The sequence below is a fragment of the Manduca sexta genome, chromosome 19 (assembly GCF_014839805.1).
Source record: "Manduca sexta isolate Smith_Timp_Sample1 chromosome 19, JHU_Msex_v1.0, whole genome shotgun sequence".
In the NCBI taxonomy this organism is placed as follows: domain Eukaryota; kingdom Metazoa; phylum Arthropoda; class Insecta; order Lepidoptera; family Sphingidae; genus Manduca; species Manduca sexta.
The window spans coordinates 12930090-12955466 of NC_051133.1; the positions used below are offsets into that span (position 1 = coordinate 12930090).

The 25377-nt window shown below is 36.8% G+C and overlaps 1 protein-coding gene across 2 annotated transcripts; it reads left to right on the top strand.

The window, feature by feature from the left end:
• The first annotated feature begins 245 nt into the window (after window positions 1-245).
• LOC115445911 (WD and tetratricopeptide repeats protein 1) lies at window positions 246-19223 on the top strand. Of its 2 annotated transcripts, none has more exons than XM_030172413.2 (13): window positions 246-708; window positions 2705-2816; window positions 4837-5015; window positions 5216-5420; window positions 6866-6983; window positions 7439-7548; window positions 7955-8140; window positions 8619-8746; window positions 9143-9387; window positions 10133-10328; window positions 10667-10835; window positions 11160-11321; window positions 12050-19223. In XM_030172413.2, the coding sequence occupies exons 1-12, from the start codon at window positions 512-514 to the stop codon at window positions 11319-11321; spliced, it is 2007 nt and encodes a 668-aa protein (XP_030028273.1). In that variant the 5' UTR covers window positions 246-511; the 3' UTR covers window positions 12050-19223. The 2 variants fall into 2 exon arrangements, with proteins under 2 accessions (XP_030028273.1, XP_030028272.1); XM_030172412.2 differs by having other exon boundaries at window positions 247-708; window positions 6863-6983.
• The last annotated feature ends 6154 nt before the right edge of the window (window positions 19224-25377 follow it).

Genomic DNA, 25377 nt, shown 5'->3' on the forward strand with positions numbered 1-25377 from the left:
TTTTTATATGACAACAAAATACCTACGTACTATCTATGCATGTTTTTTTGAAGTTCAATTAATGTGCAATGAAGAGGCTCATAATAGGTATATCCAGGGTATATCCAGAGTGGACTATGCCAATTGGCATTACCAATCCCACTAAGCATTGGGATCAACAACCTGCAGGGGGACGTCTTAGAACCTCATGGTAGAACTCAACTACATTTATCATAGACCATCATAGACAAAATAACAAACTGCTGGCAAGTGGCAACTCAGTGACAGCTGTTTGACAGCTTCGCTTTTATTTTCTTAGCAAATTATCTCTCGTCGTCAAGAAAATAGATTTTTGTTGATTGTGTTTGTTTGTTCAATGTGAATTCCTTGCATATTAAAGATTATTTTCATTACGCACGCATGCATTACTTTGTAATGTACGCTGAGATGTGGAAAACTATAAATAGATCGAGCCGCGTATAGTTAATAGTTCTTGTGATGGTAAATCAGACATATTGATATATTGGTCGATATGGGTAGGAGACAAGAGTCGGCATGGAAGAAAGGTACCGTAGGGCTTACGGTGGCTCGGGAGCGTGGCGACATAGATCGCCAGTTCCAGAGCCGCTTGACCGTCACCAGAAGTATGGTAGACCGTCTCGGTCTGGAGAAGGAGCTTCACGGACATATGGGATGCGTCAACTGTCTAGAGTGGAACACTGATGGGTCGTAAGTGTGTTTAAAATATCTAACAATTGCTAAATATCATTATTTGTTTGTCATGTAATAATCTTGATTGTTACAGTTTTAATAGGTCTGTGTACTTAAACTGCTGTTTTTATATGTAATATTATATATAACTACAAAATTGTTTTATAATTTATGTCTGAAACATGACCTTTAAAGTAATAATTCATTGTTTTCTTACTAGAAGAGTTTAAAATGATATTTCCAAGGAGAAATGCATTGTATCTATGATTACAATGCATATTTTATGTCATATCATGTCTGCTGACAATATTTTATGTACTCATAATTTTATTGATTAGTTAATAATATTTAACATAAACAGATCAACATGAAGTGTCATAAGGCTATAAATTACTTTATTTATAATTTTATGTTTTTTTTTAGTTTATGTTTTTATAAAATTTATACCCTATAATGCTATCATACATGGTTATCAAATTATATACAATATATATAATATTTAAAGGATTTGAAATAATACTTTCAAAAAGCTTATTAAATCTAAATAAATTAATTTAGAAACTTTCACATTCACTTTCAAATTATTTATATTAAACTAGATTGTGCTCACAGTTTCATCCAATTGTAATATATAGAGAAGTCTTTGACAGTATTCTACATTGTGGCTTTCAAGTAGTAAAAGAATTATATGATTTAGATTAGTAATCTCAGAGATCTACCTCCACATCTTATTTATAATGACAATGTTGAGATTATATTAGAAGCATCAATGTTCCATACAGTTATTGTGTTTGACTCAACTATACTGCAATCCGTACACCTGACATCAGTATGATTTTAACATTAACAGCATGTGGTTATGTACAAAGTGATGCTCATGATATAAGAACTCGAGTTTTAGTGTACAACTGAATGTAAATAAAAAATATTACTCCAATAGGTGAAATTATTTGTTGTTCAAGTGAATGAATAGGTTATAACAGTGATGTTTTGGTTGCCATTTTAGTTCTGATTTTAAACAAATAGTTTATACTGATGTTAACGTCTATAGAATATACATGAATGATTAGAAGGTAACCATAACAACTTTATGATTAGCTTCTAATCATTTATTTAAAAGATGTATAAAATCCATTTAGTTGGCAAATATACAAAACAGAAGGTATTATTTGCAACAACTTAGGTATATAGTGTCCAAATTACGTGGTCCCTTTAATGTTGTTATTACCAGTTTTCATAGTGGTTACCTAACAACAGGAAAATAAATGCATCTAAAATATTATTGAATACTATGGACATACAATTACTTTAATGATATCATGAAGGCTTTGTAGCTCAAAAGCAATCTCTTTCAAGCATAAATATTAATTATGGTACTAATCACACCTGTGAATACAGATTGAAATTATAATAAGTTCCGTTGCTGGTGTGTGTTGTAGTCATGGTTAGTTTACAAAAGTATAGACATAATATGATTGATGATATACATATTTTATTATTATTTAACCTCGCATACACATTGTCCAGAAGGCAAGGCAAGGCAATGTGACGGTGAGAGTGTGAATAGCGCCCTCGCCTTCATGCGTGCCTTAACTAACTTTGTGTGCCGTCTGCTCGGTGTTTGTTTTTAAAAGATATGAGACACGAGGCAAACAAATCAACCAGAGATTTGTCAACACTTGTAAACTTGCAGTGTGTTATTCTGTCCTGTTGTGATGTATTATGAACATTTACCATGTTGTACCATAGTACAATAATGATTTTATCCATTTTAATGCCATTAGTCCTGTAAAACATTTTTTATCATAACATGAAAGTTTTACTGCTTTCATACTACTGAGTTCCAATAATATAATGAACTATGGTATGTTTTTTACTGTAATTTGTAAAAATCCTTGTGTGTACATGGCAACACAAAATGCTACATATACTAAAATAATTAATACCATACTGAAAATTTTACACTATACTAATATATCAAAAATTTAAGGTATAAAATTGTTTATGATCACAGGGTCCTTGCTTCAGCTTCAGATGACCTGCATGTAATACTGTGGGATCCATACAGATACAAGCAACTGCACAAAATTGCCACCGGACACACAGGAAATATATTCTCTGTGAAGGTATGACTTTTCATTTTATTTTGTGGTTGTGTTAACCTTGTGTCCTCATGGTGATAGCATAAACGATAAAATATAGTATATCCCCCTGTTCTCATATACGGCTTACAGAAATAATTGGGCTTACACTATACAAACTTAGTGGCGTAAATTTTCGGCAAATTATTTTAGTAAAATTAAAACAGTGTGACTATTTCTACGACACAATGTGATGATTCAAGCAATTGTGCTAGTCATTATTCATTTTCCCCTTTCTTTGTTACGTGGTGTTCCTGGTCTTCTGTATACCCAATCCACACTCCTGTAATCTCCAACCATGTCATAGACCCTTATTTCACATATTGTTACCGGACATACACCTCTTAATAGTGCCCTTACATATTTAAATACCATACGCATGGATACCACAGATATCTTCGATCAAAACGAATCTAAATCGATGGCCTCAGACAGCTTTTACTTGGAACATAAATCCACTCCCAGTGTTTTTTGTATTGGACCATGCAGTCAATGATGGATGAAACCTGCGAATGGGGTACTGGAATCCTCTTGCTTAGTAACTACAGAGACCTAGAGGAAAGTCGGGAGGGGATATCTGGGGACGGGTATGTGAGGAAAAGAGAAGGAACCCTCTTAGGATGGGAGAAACATTCACGAGCCCTCACAGGCCACAATCTGGATTGACAACCATGAGGTATACACACTGAACTGTGAGCCTTGGTTCGCGTCAAATGTCCCTGTGCAAGGACGTGCAATCGGTGTGGAGTCCGAGCGCGCAAAAAAGCCACTGTCAGTTGAATACTGTAATTTGTTAATGACCATATTCTGATATTAGATATGTTGTTGGTCGTTATATGAGTAGCTTACATGTTTGCTTGAAACAGTAAATGTAAGTGAATTTATAAATAAATAAAAATGGAATGTGTAATCCCTAAAAGCCTCCTATTCCTTAACTTATTGAGGTACTGGTTTGTAGCATAGTGAATGTGTTCTAGAATGTTGATAGATATAAAAAGGCTACATGGCTGTTTAGGTAATCCATTCAATTAAATACAAACAGAATTTTATTTTATATAGCAACAGTTTGTAAGTATTTATATACCACAATTAAAATCTGCTTTTGAATATACAAAATAGAAAGTAGGAGAAATTTTGTTTGGCACAGATCACTTGCAAATTATTTGTTTTGAAATGTTATGGAATATTAATATCTTATCCATATCTTAACATATCTTACACAACTGATAGAGTTGAGTGTTCTTATTTCTTTTTTTGTAAATTGGCAATCAATCTCACTTACCTTACTTCTTACAATACATAAAAGCGAATATTTCAGATATGTTTGGATGTTTGTTAGAGGTAAACAGAGAAACCGCTGAACGGATTTAAATGATATTTGGCACACGGATAGACCATGTCCTGGACTTACATATAGGGTACCTTTTATCTCGGTAATTGCACCAACGGGAGCTAAATGATTTTTTAATCAGATTTTTTAAAAAGATGGTGCTGGTGTCGCTCAGATGATATGCATTGCTACAATGATATAAATTTTATTTACTTTTGTAGCAGGTTCTGCACTGTTCAGATAACTTTGTAGCCGGAGTAATTATTGGGCATTATCATAACTACTTAATATTGTACGTGTGGTATACCACGGAGTACATTGTAGTTTGTAATTGAATGTTCGGATTATGTTATACAAGGGAAGTCGTGTCGCCCGCCATCTTGCTCGTTTTGTTGCATGTAAAAAAACAAATAGAGCTGTCCTGGGCAACCTGGCGAAGGAAACATTGAAATTATATAGTATAGAAATTATGCAAGACAGAAGGTTAATTAAGGAACATAAATTAAATAGTAAAAAAGAACATCGCGTCGCCACGCCATCAGGTGGTGTAGCCACGCCATCCGGTGGTGTAGCCACGCCATCAGATGGTGTAGCCACGTCATCAGGTGGTGTAGCCATGTCATCGTGGGTTGTCACCATGCCATCAGGTGGTGTAAGTTGCAGTATGTTTGCCAGTTCCTGTCGCCGGACATGGTGGCGACGTGTGCGGCGGACGGTACGGTGCGGGCGCGCGGCGTGACGTCGGGCGCGGCGCTGCTGGAGTGCGCGTGCCACTGCGGCCGCGTCAAGCGCCTCGCCACCGCCAGCGACAACCCGCATCTGCTCTGGTCCGCCGGCGAGGACGGACTGATTCTGTAAGTCTATGTACAGATATTTAATTCATCTATTTCATGAGTTTCATTTATTTTGTTTTATTAATAGATAGATAGTACAAATAGAATGACAAAATTTTACAGCAGCAAATTGATCAAGATTACATTCTTAACTTTGTATTATATAGTTTTGCTTTTACAGTATTCTGTATTAATTTTTTTCGCTTTTTTTTTATTATCAGACAACACGACATGCGCACCTCTCACCGGTGCAACGCTGACACGGCCAACGTCCTGGTCAACCTGCTGAACCACATGGGCAGATACGCCGAGGCCAAGTGCGTGGCGGTGAACCCTCGCCGGCCGCACCAGCTCGCCGTCGGCGCCAACGACATCTACGTGCGGCTGTACGACACCAGGATGATCAAGCTGTCTAAACTGCAGTTGGTACGGAATTGTATACATTATAATAATAATAATATCAGCCCTGTATTATATACTTGCCCACTGCTGAGCACGGGCCTCCTCTACTACTGAGAGGGATTAGGCCTTAGTCCACCACGCTGGACTAGTGCGGATTGGTAGACTTCGCACACCTTCGAAATTTCTATAGAGAACTTCTCAGGTATGCAGGTTTCCTCACGATGTTTACTTCACCGTTAAAGCGAATGATAAATTCACAAAGAATACACACATGATTTTAGAAAATTCAGAGGTGTGTGCCCTTGGGATTTGAACATGCGGGCATTCGTCTTGGCAGTCTGTTCCACACCCAACTAGGCTACCGCCACATTTTTTTTTTGTATACATTAATTCCTTGTAATCCTCACGGATACTCAATGCCTGGTTACTAGAGATTTATACAAGTTTCGTCGTGTGCCACGATCTGACTGTCGCTTAAGCTTCTGTGAGAATCGTGTTGAAACGCAGCGATGGTCAAGAGGCCGGCATAATATTGTCGACGGGTGAGGAGTGAACAACTCAAGTCAGTCTGGAACCTACTCCACTTAACATAAGGTTAAGTGGTGCTACTGCTGAATCAATGCAAAATGAGTAATGTGACAGCCGTTTTCAAGAAACAATCCCAATAGCTTTTTTTGCCAATCACGAAAACGACCAATCGAAACAAACATATATTTACATCACAAATTGCGTATGTTCAGTGGTTTATTGTCGGTTAACGAAGCGTTTTCAAATTTCGACTTTCATGCCTACTAAAATCTAGAGAAATCATTTGTGTGGTATTTGAAATAGTATTTTTTCCCCTCCTGTGTTTTATTGTGGAAAGAGTGATAAACGTTGTTGTAGAATGTTGTGTTTATGTAAGTGTAGCCAGAAAAGGGTAGGGCCTAGCTCAGGTATGGCGAACAAGTGGCATGCGTGCCAGTATTGGTACGTGGCAGAATAATACGTGCACGTGAATAATATGCCAATTAAAAACATAGTTGAGTAATGCAATAAGTCGCTATAAAGGAGAACTCGAATTGATGGTTCCGTATGGCAGGTTACAGGCCTTATTTTTTTGTTATAAATAATGGCACGTCAACCATTAAAGGTTTGCCATTCTGGCCCAGCTTTTTGATATGATGGCGTTACGAGTGGTTGCCTCAGTGGCGTAGTTGTACTGCATGCGCGGTACGGCAGCGCTCTGAGGTCTTGGGTTCGAATACAGGGTCGGGCAAAGTAATATTTGGGTTTTTCTGCTCAGTATCAGCCCGGACTCTGGAATTTGTGCCCGATATCGCGATAGGCTCGCCCCCTATCACATCATGGGATGCAACACACTTGGCGAAAAGTGGGTGCCCTGGTTGCGCCTCTGCATACCCCCTTGGTAATAAATGCGTGATGTGTGTGCGTTCCAAATGATACAGTAAGCGTTGTGGTTGCAGCAGAGCAGCTCGGGGCAGTCGCGGCTGACGTGGGAGCGCCAGAACGTGCGCTGCTCCCGCGCGGGCTTCGGCGACCCCGACAACAACATCCCGCGCGCCGCCGTGCAGTACTTCGCGCCCGGTCAGTACTGCCGGAGTCTAACACTTACACATTAAGGACCGCCTAATTGGAAAGCTTTTGTGCACTTATTAGCGGGATCTTGCTTTTTAGTTATAACCGCTGTCATTATAACCGGGTTCACTCACCATTTTTTTTTTTTTATGATGTGAGACTGTATTTTATATGTCGTTGGCAGAACCTTACCGTTATATTATATTGGCTTTTGTTTACACTTACATTGTTCATTTAAATAATATTGTCTATAATATTTTATTTACGTTTCGTGTGATGTTTATTGAATGATTTTTAGAAACATGTTCTCGCATATCTTTAAAATCTAGCTCGAAACATGTTCCTATAATGTATCAATTACAACATTTTCAGTACCAGATTAGTGATATAACAGATTTCAAACTTATAGCAAACTATTCCGTTATTGTTCTAGATCACAATGCATTTACCCAAACACTTTTCAGGTCACCTATCCATGGACCCCAATGAGCATCCGTTTCCCAAGAAAGCTGCAACATACGTGGCCTTCAGCCATGACGGCAACGAGCTGCTCGTCAACTTGGGCTCCGAACAGGTAATAAACACATTAACTTTCACATCCAGCTATTCCAAGGAATCAATTAGGGTTTTTTTTGTTGTGTTGCTATTATTAAAACATAAGGCGCTTATCTTTGGATAAGTGGTTACTGTTCCGCTAAAACAGTTTACTACAAGCTTTTCGTTACGGTTTTTCAGAATAAAAATTCCTTTGTCGATAATTACTATTTTCAAGGATAAAAATTAATCCAGAACTTGTCTATTATATGACAAATTATAGAAAAATCAATTGAACGGCTTAAACGTCTATTCATAAGACCCAAATGTCTACAAACATTACCATATAATACTAGACTTGTAGTATACAGATAATGAAAATTCAAAACTAAAATGTCTCAATCACGATGTAGAATAATTTGGTGCAATATAAACGTTGTCCCCAGGTGTACCTGTACGACATAAACTCCGCGCGGCGTCCTACGCTGCTGGAGAGCTTCATCATCCAGCACAACCATGGCTACCGCGAGGCGGACGGCAAGCAGCCGCCCAAGAACGGCACCACCAACGGCACCGTCGTCGTCGAGCCCGCGCCACAGCTGCCCGACAGCGTGCGGGAGATGAAGGAGACGGTAAGATGTCTGTGTATCTGCTTTTGCAGTCCAACGCATTCGATTTAACTCGATCGTAATTATCGATTAGCCCTTGTCTTCACCTATTAATTCCTTTTTTTTTCTTTTTTTTTTTAATATTGTTTTAGTACGCAAATGAGCATGCGATTCTCCTGATGGCAACCAGCATCCGCCATCCATGAACTAAAGCAATGCCAGAAGCACAGCCAAGCCGTTGCCTACCTCGTTCTTGCTAATACCGATATCAGGAGAATTTGATATATCGTAATATTTCTTGGCCAAGTGTTTCCTGCTGTTTCACTCACATGTGAAGTTGATTTCACTATAAAGGTCCCCAAATCATTACAACTGCCTTGTCCTGGTGGCAAAAAAAATAATAAAACGCGCCATTGGACGTGACCAGAGGTCCAGGGATGTCCTGGTGTCCCCACACGATTCCTGAAGAGATATCGGTGAATAACATATAGTTTGTTTGCAGGCGAACGAGCTGGTGAACAAGGGCAGCTACTCGGCGGCAGTGGAGCTGTACAACTGCACGCTGGCCGAGTGTCCCGACTGCGCCATCCTCTACTCCAACCGCGCCGCCGCCCTCATGCGACGCGGCTGGTATGACTCGGGACTCTTGCAACCGGAAATGACATGTCTACAATGATATGCAAATAATATTTAAGAACTAGACACACATTCTAGCTTTTGGCATCCATCACATCAACAACTACCAATGGAGGACCAGCGGTGGCTATATTGCCAGTATATGTTGAGTTGATATGCTTTGTAGTAAACATAGTTTTATGCATCTCTTGGTTGTTTTTTAATGTGTATACATTGTGTACGAGAAAAAAAAATATTTGTAATGTAAAATACAGACAATTTCAATAGATTATTAGTTAATATTTTTTTTTTATAAAATAAAAATATAACTAATTAATACACATAAAAAGGTAGGTTCTCTTATAATTCATAAATTCATGGAATACTTACAAAAGTAACTGTTTGTCCCAGGTCCGGCGACACATACGCCGCTGTCAAAGACTGCTACACGGCCATAAAGCTGGACCCTACACACGTGAAGTCCCACTTCAGACTGGCCAAGGCCCTGATGGACCTCAAGCGGGCTCGCGAGGCGTACGAGTGCCTGCTGTACTTCAAGGACAAGTTCCCGCGACACGCCACCAGCCACGCCGTGTTCCTGCTGCAGAAGGACATCAACCTGGCGCTCGAGGGCATGGACACGCAATCTGATGGCGGTGAGGGCATCAGTTTGAACTATTACATTCTACTGAGTTTAGTTTTTTCATGAAGCTTTCTGGAGATATTACTTTATCCAGAGACTAGTTAAACTGCATTTTGAGATGATAATGCGAACTACGATCAATTTTTAGTTGAGATGGTGGAAATTATTTGTTAATAATGTTTTCATAAAATATAGGTACCCAATTAACTAAGTCGGCGTGGTGGACTAAGTACTAAACTCTCTTAGTAGTAGAGGAAACTCAAGGCCAGCAGTGGGACAGTACAGGGCTTGTACTATTGTTATATTAAATTTCCGCTCGTGTATAATAATAATAATATAATAATATCAGCCCTGTATTATATACTGTCCCACTGTTGGGCACGGGCCTCCTTTACTACTAAGAGGGATTAGGCCTTAGTCCACCACACTGGCCTAGTGCGCATTGGTAGACTTCACACACTCTCGAAATTCCTATAGAGAACTTCTCAGGTATTCAGGTTTCCTCACAGTGTTTTCCTTCACCGTTAAAGCGAGCGATAATTCACAAAGAATACACACATATTTTTTTTAGAAAAGTCAGAGGGGTGTGCCCTTGGCATTTGAACCTGCGGACATTCGTCTCGGCAGTCTGTTCCACAACCAACTAGGCTATCGCCGCTTTTTTTTTGCACTCGTGTGATTGGCCCTATTCTGGGCGAATTGTGCGTGTAGTAGATGTTAATGTCAATGTTATATAATAAAGTGACTATACGCGCCAGGAGGTGGTTCAGGGTCCGGCTCCGGGTCGGAGGAGACGGCGGGCACGGGAGTGTGCACCGCCACCAGCGCGCTGGAGCGGACCCTCCGCAACGCCTCCAGGGACTACGAGCTGCGCTTCCTCGGCCACTGCAACACCACCACCGACATCAAGGAGGCCAACTTCCTCGGGCCCGACGCCATGTACATCGCCGCTGGGTGTGTAACAACACGCGTACATAAACAAATGTTCATTTAATTTTTTTTTTATTTTTGAACCTGACTATACATTGATTGACCAGGCAAGGGTCGACTTATACAAACACATCGGACCTTTGGGTGAGCGCTGTAGGCGACATGATTGTGTCGACTAGCGAGGGTTTATTTTCTCGCCAGTCGAAAATATTGAAAACATTCGGACTCTATTTATCGTCTGGTGCAGTGAAGTCATTTTAGCGTGCCCTTAGAAAATAAAATCTAGTGACTTGAGAAAAATCCCAGAACACTCAGTGGAAGTACCTTGAATACATATAAAATATGATAGTTTCCGTTTCCAGTTCTGACGACGGCAGCATGTTCATCTGGTGCCGCAAGACCGGCAACATCGTGCGATGTCTCCGCGGCGACGAGTCCATCGTGAACTGCATCCAGATGCACCCGAGCATGTTCCTGCTCGCCACCAGCGGGATCGAGCCCGTCGTGCGTCTGTGGAGTCCTCGACCTGAGGTATACCATTACTCCTTACACCTCCCACCTCTTGCTTACACGTTCAGGTCTTGAGGAATGAATTTGATTTGATATTACTCAGTATAGTACGATATGAGTGACATAAAACTGCCAAACGAAATGACGGCAGCAAGGTTTACGCAACGCTTGATGTATATGTCGGATACAAACATTCTATTCTACTAACGGAGGGGTTCTCGGTCTGACCAGCTGCCCACTTGCTTTATTAGAGATCTTTATCTTTACACTGCCATTTGTTCCTGTAGAAATGTTAAGAAATGCCCAACCTTTAGCAGTAGTACATGGTGGTGTGGTGTCCCTCAGGACGGGTCGGAGGAGTCCCGCGTGGTGCGCGACTGCGGCGAGGCGGCGCACGCCAACCAGCAGCGCATGCGCAGCGACCCGTTCGAGGCCATGCTGCTCAACATCAGCTTCGCCGGCGACCCCGACCGCGACCTGCACTCGCCCGCCTGCCGACCCACATAGGTACATCGCCTTATCCACTACAAACCAGTTGTAACAAACTTCCCGGCAAATATAGCCGGCAGCTATCAGATATAGCTTTCAAATTAAGTGGTCTTTTTACAATGTTATAGCTGGTTTTCGATGATAATATACAAGATTCTGAGAAAATCATACAATTAATTATAAACAGTTCATTAGGAAGTTACTTCATATTACAAAATAAAATAGATTTTTATTTTGTAATACGTACCCTTAGTTCAGGGATAGCGACACAAGCTACGATTATTGTGGTACCTTTTTCTGAAAAGTTATATATATTTAGGTCCCGACTTAATATTTCATGCGGTTATATCGCATGCCGCAGCACATTTGCGATCAATTCGCCGTGCCTAACATATTAATTAATGTAGTCAGATACTAAACAGCTATCTGAACAATAAAAAAAATATCGATGTTACAAAAATGATGTGGTAATGTACTACTGTTGTATATAGTTAATAAAGTTTAAAAAGTTTTCGCCACGAAAATGCACCACCTGCAAGAGACTATCCCCCTTATTCATAGACGTTCTTTAAGCACGGAGTAAGGTGTGATAACAAGTCTGTTTCTCAGTGCTGACGGCATGGCAGCTTTACTCCGTCCTTAGATAAAAAACGTCTATGAATAAGGGGGTATTTCTTTCGACCATCGTCATGACTACATCAGCCTAATTTATGTTCTACTGAAGAATTGAAGTAAATTATTTGCAGATAACTTCATCAATAATCGTTTAGAGAAGAGGTTACGAGCGATCAAATGTCCCCTGATCACTGTCAAGTCATTGTAAATAATTATATTATAAATAAATTATAATAGAGTTGTTATTTTTTACCTTTGGGTGTTGCCACATTAAAAGCCTTTAAGAAGTTTAAAATCGTAAATGGTGTGACGTTGGTGTTGTTTATGACTAGGGGCTTGCCATACAGAGAACTATTTGTTTTTTTGTTTTATTAAAGAGAAATATAAGAAGACTAGCTTTAGCTTGCGGTTTCACCCACGTGAAAGAGTTTTATAAAAGTATATTTATTTTCCCGAGATAGAAAGTAGCATATAACCTTCCCAGTCTTAAACTATCTCCATACCATATTTCATTAAAATCCGTTCAATAGATTTCGAGAAAATCGATAACATACAGACAGACAGAAAAGGGACATTGTTTTATAAATATGTTTATATATAAATTCCACTTATGGCCGCCATTATTAAAAAACCTAATAGCTATATCTAGTATGATTCGAAAAATAAACCAATCAGAAGTGAGCGTTGCGATCAAACTCTCTTCTGATTGGTCAATTCTCCGGATCGTAAGGGTATATTTGTCAAATTTGATTGTTAAATTCAGCTGATGAGGTATAAGTCAAATGTAACTACAGAATTTAAAATATTAATTTAAAACTGACTGTAATAGTGAAACCAGCAGTGGTGAACGGTCCATATAACCCGATTCTTGCCGACTTCCCTTTTTATAGAATTTATGTTTAATCTTATAATCATTAGAACGATTTGCATATTACGCATTCATGCATATTAGTATAAATTTGAGCTTTAGAAACTAGTATGGATACTTTAAAATTTGATGGTTAAAATTTATAGGAAAAAATGATCAAAATAACTACTGTGTATGTATGCTTGGGGATAAATATTATGATGGTTGTAGAATCCTTACACAGACTATGGTTCCCAAAAAATCGAATGATTAAAACTATTTTGCGTTTTAGGGCACACGCAAAATACTTTGTAATAGGGTATCATGGAAGTCGAAAAAAACATTAAATAATTTTATCGAACATGCTATATCAGTAAAGTTTTTAATGAATAAGTAGGCGGTATGATAAACACACATTAGGTGTTATGTGGTCTATCGACCCGTTGAATGCAGAAAATTAATTCAATCATAAGTATTTCTTTAATTACAAAATACATGCTTTAGTAATAATATCTATCAACATAGGCCTCTAAAGATTACATAAACATCAAAAATGATTACCAAATATCTCACACGCACGTAAGTTGAGTGCGAAACCTCGATTCGACAAGTTTAAGATAGCAATATCTATTTGCCAAATCACGTCAGTTTTCTATCAAATAATGGTCCTATCCCGACAAAGACGATTGGTTACTCCCGTCAGAGACAGCCTTAGGAGGAGGGGAACCGAGCAACCGCTCGGGACCTCACTCTTACAAGGGCCTCGCGTGGTGCCTAAGAGGACACATTTTTACGATCTTACCGACGAAACTGTCAAAATTAGGAATCTTTTTTGCATCGCCCGGGATCTTGCGTCGTTTAAGACTGCCACTGCCTATTGTATAGCAAATTAGTAACAGTTTGTTTTCACATACACTAAGAAAGTGCCGTCTAAGTTGTTAAGAGACTTAATTTACGAGCAGTTTTACAAGCCTGTCGTGAGTTTAATAATTGTATTACATATATTGTCTGCGGATCACGGACAAATTAGTAAAAACTTACATTGCTTTTTATTCTTACACAAAACAAAAACAAACTACAATAAAAGTAAATAACGCCATTAGACGATAACGTCAACCAACAATAATATTTTTTGGTAACTGTTAGTGCCTTAAACCAAGACTGGAGATTTAACCATCTAATCAGTCTTGTTAAATGCCAAATTACTTGAAGTAAGAACACAGTGAAAAATTATGATTTATTTATAACACTGATTCATAACATTTATAAGGAACTATGTAGCGTGTAAAGATTCCAATAATTACAATTGCAATCTAGAGTAAGTAAATTATAACTAAACCTTAAGTTATTTTTCATCTCCTCAATACACGGAATATGTCATCAGTTTATGGTTTTATACTCACTACTATAATTTCTATGTATGTATATTATAATTATCTTCGATTATAATGTAAGAAGAACAAATAACTTGATGTCATACACAGCCTTACAGGTATAAGCACACATTTTATATAAACGTCAACATGTCCTTTACCTAATCTCCAGTACGTTGTCACTGTTCATACCCGCTAATATGTCCCGCTACCACCCGGACTACTCGGCTGTGTGTGGCCTTATACTCTTGTACGCTGTTATGTTTAAAGTCTTATTTAGACAGAGTAATTATTACCAGCAATTATCGTACTTGGTTATTTATTGCCAACAATAATATTTTTTGAATATCTGTCAAAAGACTAGTATATGTACGTCAACGCTGGCGGTAATTGCTTCGTCATTCCCCATATTTAAACGGAGCATGTTTTAAGCAATAATTGAGTACGATTATTGCAAGCAATAATTGATCTGTCTAAATGAGACTTAAAAATGCTGAATATATCACTCCTGCACTTTCTAAAGACACTAATTAAGCTCTTTTAGTGTTTCCAGGCTAAAAACCTGCGTGTAAATATGTGGCAACACTCAAAATTCGCCAATGCTATGTACGTTCATATACGCAGTATCCAAAATGGTGCCAATTTTCATTTATTTTTTTATGTATACCCAGATGAAAAAACGGTGTCGATTAGAGGAAGCCATTTTTTGTTTTTGTTATATCTTTAGAAATATTTATCATGTATTCTTCATATTTTTAGAGGTATAAAAAAACAACTGCTATATTCAATAACATTTAATGTTTTGCATAATCTTTATATTACTATATTGTAATGTAATAATCACAATACTCCATTATATTATGTCGAAGAAAATAAATTACTCAAATATTAGAGATCACAGAATATTTCAATGGCTCCTAAGTAAACTATTGTATCTGGCAAAATAGCGAAATTCTTTTACCGTTAAGTTATCTAGATAGGTTTACTACCAAACCCATCTAATTAAAAAGATAATAACTTTTTTTTAATGAATCGCTAAAAAGTTAATAATGCTATTTTTTTCAGATACAATACTTAGGGGTCATAAATTTATTAACATTATTTTTTGCGAAATAATTCTTCATTTTATGACAAAAGAAATCAATGTTATGTAAGTTGATTGTCCTCTGTTGCTCCTTGAAGATGCAGGTAATCATGAATATATACAAGCTACTCTAATCGATGCAGTTGTTTCCTAAAGTTATTAATCCAGATAAACATATTATTGTAAGGATAGGTTCAGACCAGCGTGATAATAGTTTTAGTTTTAAATTATTAATTTTTATTTCGGATGTTACAATTTATTTTGTATTAAACTAAAGTGTCGTGTATATAGTGAGAATTGTCGTCAATATAAGATATGTCGATATTGAAAATTAAAATGACACTTTATTAATGTGATATAAAACAGACTTTTCAATGGTGAAATAAAAATATTTGCAACTGAGAGAAATTTTAAATCACAATAGCAAAAATGTAAAGTTTATTCTTCAACTTTGATACTTATATTATAGTGTATTTATTTACTTTCTTCAAATTATTGGAAATCGGCATTACGCAATTAATTTAAATTATTTATTTCTTAATAACTTATTTCTAATGTATCACAATATAAAACATTTTTTAAACAATCAAATTTAGTATTTATTTGTATTATATTAGGTACATTTTTCTTTTGCTAAGTGGTTACCACATCCCTTGGGATCATAAAGAACTGAAAGGATGCGTAAAAAAACTCGTTGATAGGCGGGAAGGATTGAGAAGACGACTGCAGCAACAAACCGCAGACTGCACTGTAGGAATTTGCGCGACCACACATTATTGTGTCGTCATGTGAATAACAAATTATATAAAGTAGATGAGATAGATAACAAATTATAAAAACTGCCACTAATTTTGCTTTATAACATGTTTATAATAAATAAAATTAAGACAACCGTGCTTGCACTCCTGGCTCTACTCTTAATTACCCATTAATAAATCAATCACTTTGAGTAAGATCTTAAGTAGACATTTAAGGTATTGAATAAACTTGAATTGTCTTAAGCGCCTGTTTTTAATAAAGTGCTGTTCAATAAATGAAACTCAAAATCTAGCTATGCTGAGACTTTCAAATTGAGATGTTCTTGATATCTGTTTATTAAAAACGACGATCATAAGATGCTGTAACTTGACAGCATCTCAGCTGATATGGTATTTGAGAGCGAAATCAAGTTGGGTCTATGAATACGTCATAGAAGATAGTGCACGCTGCGGTCGACGAAGCGTAGATGAACTCAGAATATGTATTGTATACTGGAATATAAAGCATGTTTGTGACAGTCTCGTTTGTCACATTACGGTAAACCACTCGCTCACTATTATAAGGTTCTATGTTTTTTTTTTTTTGCATAAATTGAGGTATGTGTATTTTTTAAATATCCGATATCCCGAAAGATAAATAATGGGGGAACCATGAATGATTGTCTTTTCTAATTATTATCAATATGAACATTTTCACAAATTTTCTCAATAAATATTAACAGTGAGCCAGTGAAATGTAATTTGTTTAAGAGTTGAGAAGTCTCTTCATTCAACATAGGTTTAACAACAGCCTTCAGAATACCAATATTGAGTTTATGCAATGAAAAAATACGACACAAGTTTTTTTGTTTCAAAATTGTAATTACATTATTTATTAATTAATGTTGAGTCTAAATTATGTGAACACATGCTGCCAGTCGTATGTCCGTATTCTACAATATATGTCGTGTAGACGGCTTGCAGCATACCTCACCTGGTCTGAAACTACATACTGTGGTGATAAACCAAAATAAGTAGCTATTAATTTTAATATAAGACGTTGCCTTGATATCGTGTAATATGTAGATTTTGACACTCCAATGATGCTGCGGTGGCCCTGTATTGTCGAAATTTAAGTGTCTGGTATAACTGTGATTTTGTTGTGGAACAGTAGCGATTGGATGTATCCAGCGGTGGGCAGGGCAGCCGCTTGATATCTGTAAAACAAGTTATGTTATTCAGCTATAACGCGGCGCTGTAGTTGTGGCGCGGGTTGAGTGACTTAAGGCTCGTACGACAAATAAGACTAGTGTGTAACTAATTTTATAAATAGTTTATGTTTTATTTTCTTGAATGGCGAATTAAATGTAACTACAATATGATACAAATAATTCTAAGCATTAAGAACGCCCTGCCTCCCAATAGCTTATGTTCGGATATGTCCATAATATAGATGTGGCGGCTCAATTGTTTTTGAGTTCAGTTTGGGTGAGTTTGAGGCTGCTTCGTCCCGGTTGAGACACGACTCAACGCGAGGCAGGCTCAAGTTGGACTCAAGCTTTGTGTAATACGAAACATAGTTTATGTACTATATATACGAATATTTGAATTTATGTAGCGTGTAGTTCGGCAATGTAAAGGCATCGTATAGAAAGTTCATATTTGCCTGAACCTGTGGGATTAGGAGAGGAGGGGGGGGGGGGAGAGGACAAGAAGGGTTACTTACGAAAGTTACTTGCGCTCCATTCTCTCCTTCTCTTAACTCTTACAGCACCAGCAAATGCAAGAAAACTATTGTTTGATACATCATCGAAAAGACAAAGATTTTGGTCATCTACCTACACTATTGTTTGATAAAAAGCCTCTTGATTATCTGTCCTTTTCACATATTTTGTACTACCTACTTGGTCTTCCGCTCAAGCAATGACGTTTCGGTACATTATGTAACATTCTAGCATCTCAGTTCCCTATAATTGTATAGTGTCTAAAATCTATCATGATATTTCGCACAAATTCCAATTGAACGCAACCCACGTGTTTCTGCATCAAACCCCCACGCAGAGTATGAATACCCGGCCCGGGCATCGAACTCGGATCTCACCGGTTTTAGTCAGTAGGCTGCTGCTAATACCAAGCGGGGCATTTTATCAGAAAACAAATCCACTAAAAATCCAACGGCGTGAAGTCACTCTCACTGTAAATATCTCCTTTAAACTTAAACGATACGGCCGTAAATGTTTATCTAAAACAGTTTTTTGTCCGTCTGTACGTAAACAGAGTTATTCTTGTGACAACCCGCTTTGGGAAGGGACAACCCTCGAGCGCATCCCCTTTTTTACACCTTCCTATGTTTACACTTTATCGCCTGGTGACCGCGCCGTGCACGTAACAGGATGGAACCTGTTTCGGCCGGAATTAACTGGTTTTCACTGGATATTTGTTGGCTGTAAAAGTGGATTTTTAATAACTATGCGTTATTGATTGTAGCTTCGAAACGCTGTTCGATTTGAAATAGATACATTTTTATATTTATGTAATGTTCTTCAATTCCTAGTATTGACATGCCGCAAGAATAAAATAGAACAATCCACACATAATACTTTAGTTAAATTCTTCTATTTTTAATTTCATAACCTTAAATTTTCAAAGGTATTAATTTCTCCCAATACTGAAAATAATAATTATTTGCATCTCTCACCAACATTTGACAGGGTCAGTTTTTTGTAAGATTATTCCCCCCTGATTGATATCCTTACCTTCTAATGAATCCTGGTGGAGGTTAAGACGTGAGATGGAAATCAGTTGGCTCCTTCATCCAGCGTGATGATGCATGGCAAATATTTAAGGATTCCTGTCATCAGACTACCATCTTGAAAGTTCTTCAGACGCACATAGTTTAACTATGGAAAAGAAAAGACAGACAGATCAAATGTATTTTGCACAATATTTATACAGAATTGTGGGGCGGCATTTGTAATGTTTTGCGTCTAGAATGAGATGAAAGAGCATTCTGTGTGAAATAAAGGTGCCTTTACATTGTTGACTGCGCGAAGCCTAGATTAAGACCACGTAGAGTGTGTAAGACGCTTTGGAAATATTCCCATTTTATATAAAAATAGATATCTTTTTTTAAACTCGGTTAGATGTTGTTAAATTAATGATTTGTTAGTAAAATGTTGTTTTATTTTATATCCACCATCTGTAAAGAATCCTATACGTATGTCATTTGTTACATTATTAAACGCAAAAACTACCAAAAGTAGAAGGAAAGTAGTTTTGTTGATGGCAACATTTTTCTGCTCTATCATTTAATATAATGAATAAAATATTTTATACTTACATAAAGTGTCGACTTATATTTATTATTTGAACAAATAAATATGGAGTAATTTCTTTTACAGTTTTTTGGTATCAATAAATCCGCTAATTTCAGTTTAGCATGCACAACCTTTTATATACGATTACCTGTTATAAAAATAAATCCGCTAATTTCAGTTTAGCATGCACAACTCACCCACAAACTGTATTAGGTATAGATAGAAATTTAATCCAACAATTGAAATCTCATTCTTGTAGTGCGTATCATTCAGGTTCTGTGAAACATGGTAAATTAAATAACACACACTCTTAGATTTTTAAATTATTAAGAAATAATTTTCGATATTATTTTTGGGTTGCCAATTAACGAACTGACAATTTTTCACACGTATTAAAGAAATGAATTATATTGCTATATAAATTAGAGTTATAATTGATTGTTGCTGTATGTCTTCTTGAATCTTCTAGAAGGTAGATCGCAGAACCGCGCATCTAGGAGCGGGAACTCTGCCCCCGTTGGCGCACTGGCACCGCCAACGGTGGTGGAGTTACCAGGCCCAGGTACGTCCGAAGAACATTTTCCAACCATCTTGGTCTTTCTTCATGCTTCTAGTATGCTCTGGTGCAGTCTTTTGGTTTCGGCTCTTGATGTTTTATTGATTAGCGAATTTTTACTAATTTTTCGTGATTTATCAAGAATATATTGTTTTACATACAACAAAGTTAAAACAAAATGTCTAAAATAAGCATAAGTTTACATAATTTTTTGTTTAAAATTGCAAGTTGTCAGGAGGGCGTAGAACTTTGTAAAATATTACTGTATGCTTTCTAAAAAAAAAAATATTATGCGTACATAAAATTAATATATATTAGCACTTATCTTTTAAATCGTAATAAACAACATCTCTTCACACACAATGTTAGTAACATGTATATTTAATAACGGTAATTAGTCGATAGAATATATACATTTTTTCTATATTTATTTCTACATACAAGGAACTTCGGTAATCGAACTGACGCATGCCAAGAATTTTTATATTCCACTGATAGGACACAAAAAAAATGGATACCGTTACCATCACAATTACCAAAAAGTAGTAACAAAAGCACTCAAAAATTTGAATTTGTAGTTGAGATAATTGTCGCCAGTAAATTCAGCCCTTGTCCGACAATTGAATTAACTTTAATTGGAATGATGCGGGTCAGGCGTATGGTCCGATTGACTTTTGCTAATAAGGAGATATTATAGAATAAACGAGAGAAATTGGGCGACTTGAGGATAAGTGACGCTGTTCAAATCCTTTAATAATACCAGATAATTATGCGTTTCGGATTCTCGAAAGAGGTATTTTTTTTAAAGTCTCTGCTGATTTCATAAAGGAATGGCCAGGGATCATTTCAAAGTATTTGTTGGTTTATTGGATTAACTCATATTTTGGTACATATGCTTACTATAGAGTAGCTTTTGCTCGAGGCTCTATTGTTGAAAAGTTGTTCTGGAATAAAAGTCACGCTTTATATTTACCTGGGATAAATTGGAGCATGTATTTTAGTTAGACCCCTGACAATACATTGGTGAAAACTGCATTTAATTCTATGCTGTCATTTTTGCGTGATGCATGTACAAACCTAATGACAGACTAACTTATGTTGCTCTAATAAAGATCTCCCATATTAGTTTCTCTTTAATATTTGTAATAGGCATCGGCCTGTTACAATTTTATTATATGTAAAGATAGGTTTTATTACATATTATAATAAAATGTTGGTCTATGCGTATTTGTGATGTTTCTTAACACCGACTCCATTACAACAGTGAATACAATCTACCTGTTATTTCCCGTGGTTCCTATTGATCTCGGCTCGTGTTTACATGCATATTGATTGAGGGTCACACATGCAGTGCGTCAGACGTCCTGTGTCACCTCGTATGACCGAATTCCTAAATATATGAATAAAAAGTTTATTATTCATACTTAAAATACACCGCGTCTGGTTTTGAAAGCGTGTACGGGCTGTGAAGGGGACGTCGTGGGTTCATATTGATTGTGCTTGAAAATTGTAAATTGTGGACATTGGGGTGATAAGGGCGGATTGAAGAACAATAGTCGTGTAGTCAATTTCAATCTACATGTAGTTACAAATCTTGAGTGGATATAAAAATTATAAAATTACTAAAATTGTTTGGTAATCGAATCTGCGGACCCTCATTCTACAGCCGGTCCCTGACCATGCACGAAGGGTGTCCAATATACTTATAATTCGAGAGTCTCGGAGGCAGAGGTAAAACAAAAAAACCGACAATCTATGACATTCTTATGTAACAATGTAATAGAGAGCGATTCTATCGACACATCGAGAACAAATTTCAATTCATTTTGAAATGAATAAATAAATATCAATTGTAATTATAGGAACTAATTCTCTAGTCTCAATGTCTGCCGATGCTATTGATGGTCTCCCTTTAATATAAGGTTTGTTTTTTTATCTAAAAAACGTCAATGTATATGAAAATATAAAAAAATCAATCCCTCTCCGATAGCGAGGCTCAAGACCCAAGCTACTGGTTGTTAGGCATTCGAAGTGAGGAATCTTCTTACATATTAGTCTTATTTATAAGTGATACACATTAAAAACTATTACTACGTTAATTACTTTTCGTAACAATACCTGATTTTCACGTTTATTCTTCTAGACTTCTGCTTTTCCGGCACCCTGAAATTGTAAACGAAACTAGAATCAATACATAAATATAAAAATAAACTAGTATTCTACTTTCATATTCGCCATGTACTATAGACCAATCATTAGATTAAAGTAATTTCTAGGGACAGGATTTAAAAAAAAATCAAACAATTTGTCAGTGAGGCTCATGCGGATACCTCGTATTTTGTATCATACAGTATCATAATCATCACTATTTTTAAGAATACAACAGCCAAACCTAGGCCTCCGCTAAAGATTTCTAGATCAATCTGTTAGAAGCGCCCTGCATTCAGCAATTTCTTGCGACTATCATCAGGTCGTCTATCCACCTTGAAATTAGGCGTCAAACGTCAAAGGGGTTTCAAAATATCTCTGTATATGTATATACCTGTACACGCGTCACGTCACGTCATGCATGCATACCATGGGGGTAGGCATGGGGGTTAGTAGTATAACAAACTTACGATATTTTCACTTCCTTAATAACTCAATGCATTTGTGCCGCTTCTACCTACATTTGACTGATAATTTTTCATAAGCCGCCTTTTATTTTATTCTTATTTATAATTCGTTTTATTATAAATTAATCTTAATCAAAATGATTACAAATACACACAACCCATTCATTATTCATATATTGACGTAAAGTAGAAACAAAAATACCTATTTAGCAAAGAATAGTCCCCTCTAGCACTACATTTCAAATGCATATTTCTTTATATTCTATATTAATCTGAGAGTCGATATCTGCTTCATAAAGTAGGACTCGAAAGACTTTTCATGAAGCACACTTTGGGATTCGTAATTTTCAAAACTTGCTCACAGCATATCTTGCTATTGAACTGAGCACAAAAGTCTCCATAATCCAAGAGTTCAAAATTGAGATTTGATCGACTGCGCGAAAACGAATCTTCAAATATCTCTGACACATCCGTAACCAAATCTTTACAGAAAGTTTGATTGTCCAGGATTGTGTGGAAGCTCTCTAACATCTAACTCGCTGGACAGATCTTATCAAGGATGCCACACAAAACTCCATCGTGGAATGTTCGCGAAACTATAATTCGAAGTCAGTGGAAACGCATCATAAACGCTTCTATGTGTTCATCATAAACCACAACCACTCTGCCAAGAATATACAGCTGATGACAGACTACGAAATATTAGGAACTCAACTTGAGATTTTACTTAAACTTTGAGTTTCATGAGACAATATATCAATAATGAAATGTGCGTTGTAAAACTAAAAGACGTCGGAGCGGTACTCGAGCCCCCGCGTTACTTTATGACTCAGTATGAATTAACACGCATACGCACCCCTCGTCTAATGTCAGTTCTAGGAATCTGTAAAAATATTTTGACTATATACTTACCATACATACCCAGTTCACATTGTAGTATATCGCAAGATATTACGATGCGACGGTAATCTTATTTCTACACTTTACCAGCGCACTTAGCTACAGGTGTCAGGCGGTGGTGTAGAATGGGTTCTTGTCGACAGGGGCAGAAACAAAATTTGCCGTAAAAAAAATTATTTATAAAATTTTAATATTTTACATTATTTGCCGCGCCTCTAAGAGAGACGACTAGGCTAAAAAAATAAGGCTTTTATAATCTTTTGTCTAGTCTATTCTTCATTTAGAATACTGATAAACATAAATGTAAGGCACATGCTTGCGTTCACTATCGTTTCCCGAAAGGGGGAAAGAATTGCAAATATTGCAAGTAGTGCACTCACGGTTCACGGCGTTTATTTCCGTTGCACGATGTTATAGGGGACGATGGTGGTCCTATATGGGTACAAATTACGAACTATTTCAAATTAAAATTCTCTCTTTGAACATTGAACAGTACCTCATTGACTTGGATCATTTTAAGGAATCAAATTTCTTACCACATACTCTGCCCAGGTGCAGATGATAAACTGCTTATTTCTTTCGACTTCTTACCTATTAAATTGTTAACAGGAACAAGTTATAGGGAAGATTATATAAAATATTAAAGCAGGGTCGGGAAAAACGGCAAAGACGCAAATTATATGTTGTGTCCCGTTTCGAAGAGGAATAAAAGATCCAAAATCTCGTAAATAGAGAGTGTTTTATTAAAATCCGATTTAGAAAACCAAATACAAAATAGTATTTGCAACTCTTACCCAGTGTGGAATCAGTGGAGTGGTAATTTCTTTTAAGTGATTTCTAAAAACAGCTTCTACTTTACAATTCCAAAAACTTTATTGATTTCGTAAATGAATCATGAAAATTGAAATTTTATTGCTCCAAAAGAAATAAATACGTATTCATTTAAAAAAGAATACCTTTTAATACAGCTATGAGCACAGACAATGGCATCGTACAGCCAAATAAAAGAACTTGCGAGTACCAGTTCTATAATTTCTTTGAAACGGCCTGTATACTAACGACCCGACACGTATGCATCCCCTTTTGTTTCTCGTCCCGGCACTGCACTACACGGTTCACTGCGAACACTATCACTCGTGATAACGCTAAAGTGCCCCTATACCGGCTTCCGAACACCACCAACGCGTAACGAAACTGCTTCTTATAAGAAAAAGGAAAGATATTCACACAGTATCTATCTCCCTTGCACGTGTAACTCGATTCAACCCTTGAAACCGACTGCGGGCGTGTTCAGACTATTTGAAAATAAAAACGAAACGAAAAAGCTGCGCGCGAGTCGACCGCCATCTTGTTAGAAACGCGCTGGTCCAATTTGAATGGTATTTATGCATACGTAAAGAGTAAAAAAATTGGATGGTAAATTTAGTCGTAGGGCTGTCTGATGGATTTGACGTGTTTGAAGTTCCTTCGCTAATTTAATTCGAAAGCGTTTCTCTAATTAGAGTTGTTCTCTGTATGGGTATTATTTTTTGAATGGCGCGTTTCCTTAATTGCTTTAGGTCTGTAGATGGAGTTGTTAATTTTTTAATGCTTTTATTGCATAGCGATGTTCACATTCAATTTTAAAATTAAGTAATAATAAGAGTATGCTTACAGATAGGGACTATATATTACTCTATTATTTTGTGAAAAATATAAAAATCCCGTAAGAAACACCAAACCAGCGATGGTTAGATATTGCTACATAACTAAACTATTTCAACTCACCTTACCACCACCAACCTACCTAAAACTGTTGTCCCGAACACTGTAGTACTAGTAGTAGTACACTAATCAAAAAGTTATCGACAACAATCGTAATTAATTAAATAATAAATAAAGCTGGAGAGAAGCTAATTCTTTTAGTTTGAATGCGATAACAACGAAAATTTCTGTTCCGGTTTTGAAAACTCTGACTAATACAGAAAGCTACAAATATTTCCCTATAAGCAATTTTATATTTAGAGAATACACTAAAATAGAGCCGGACT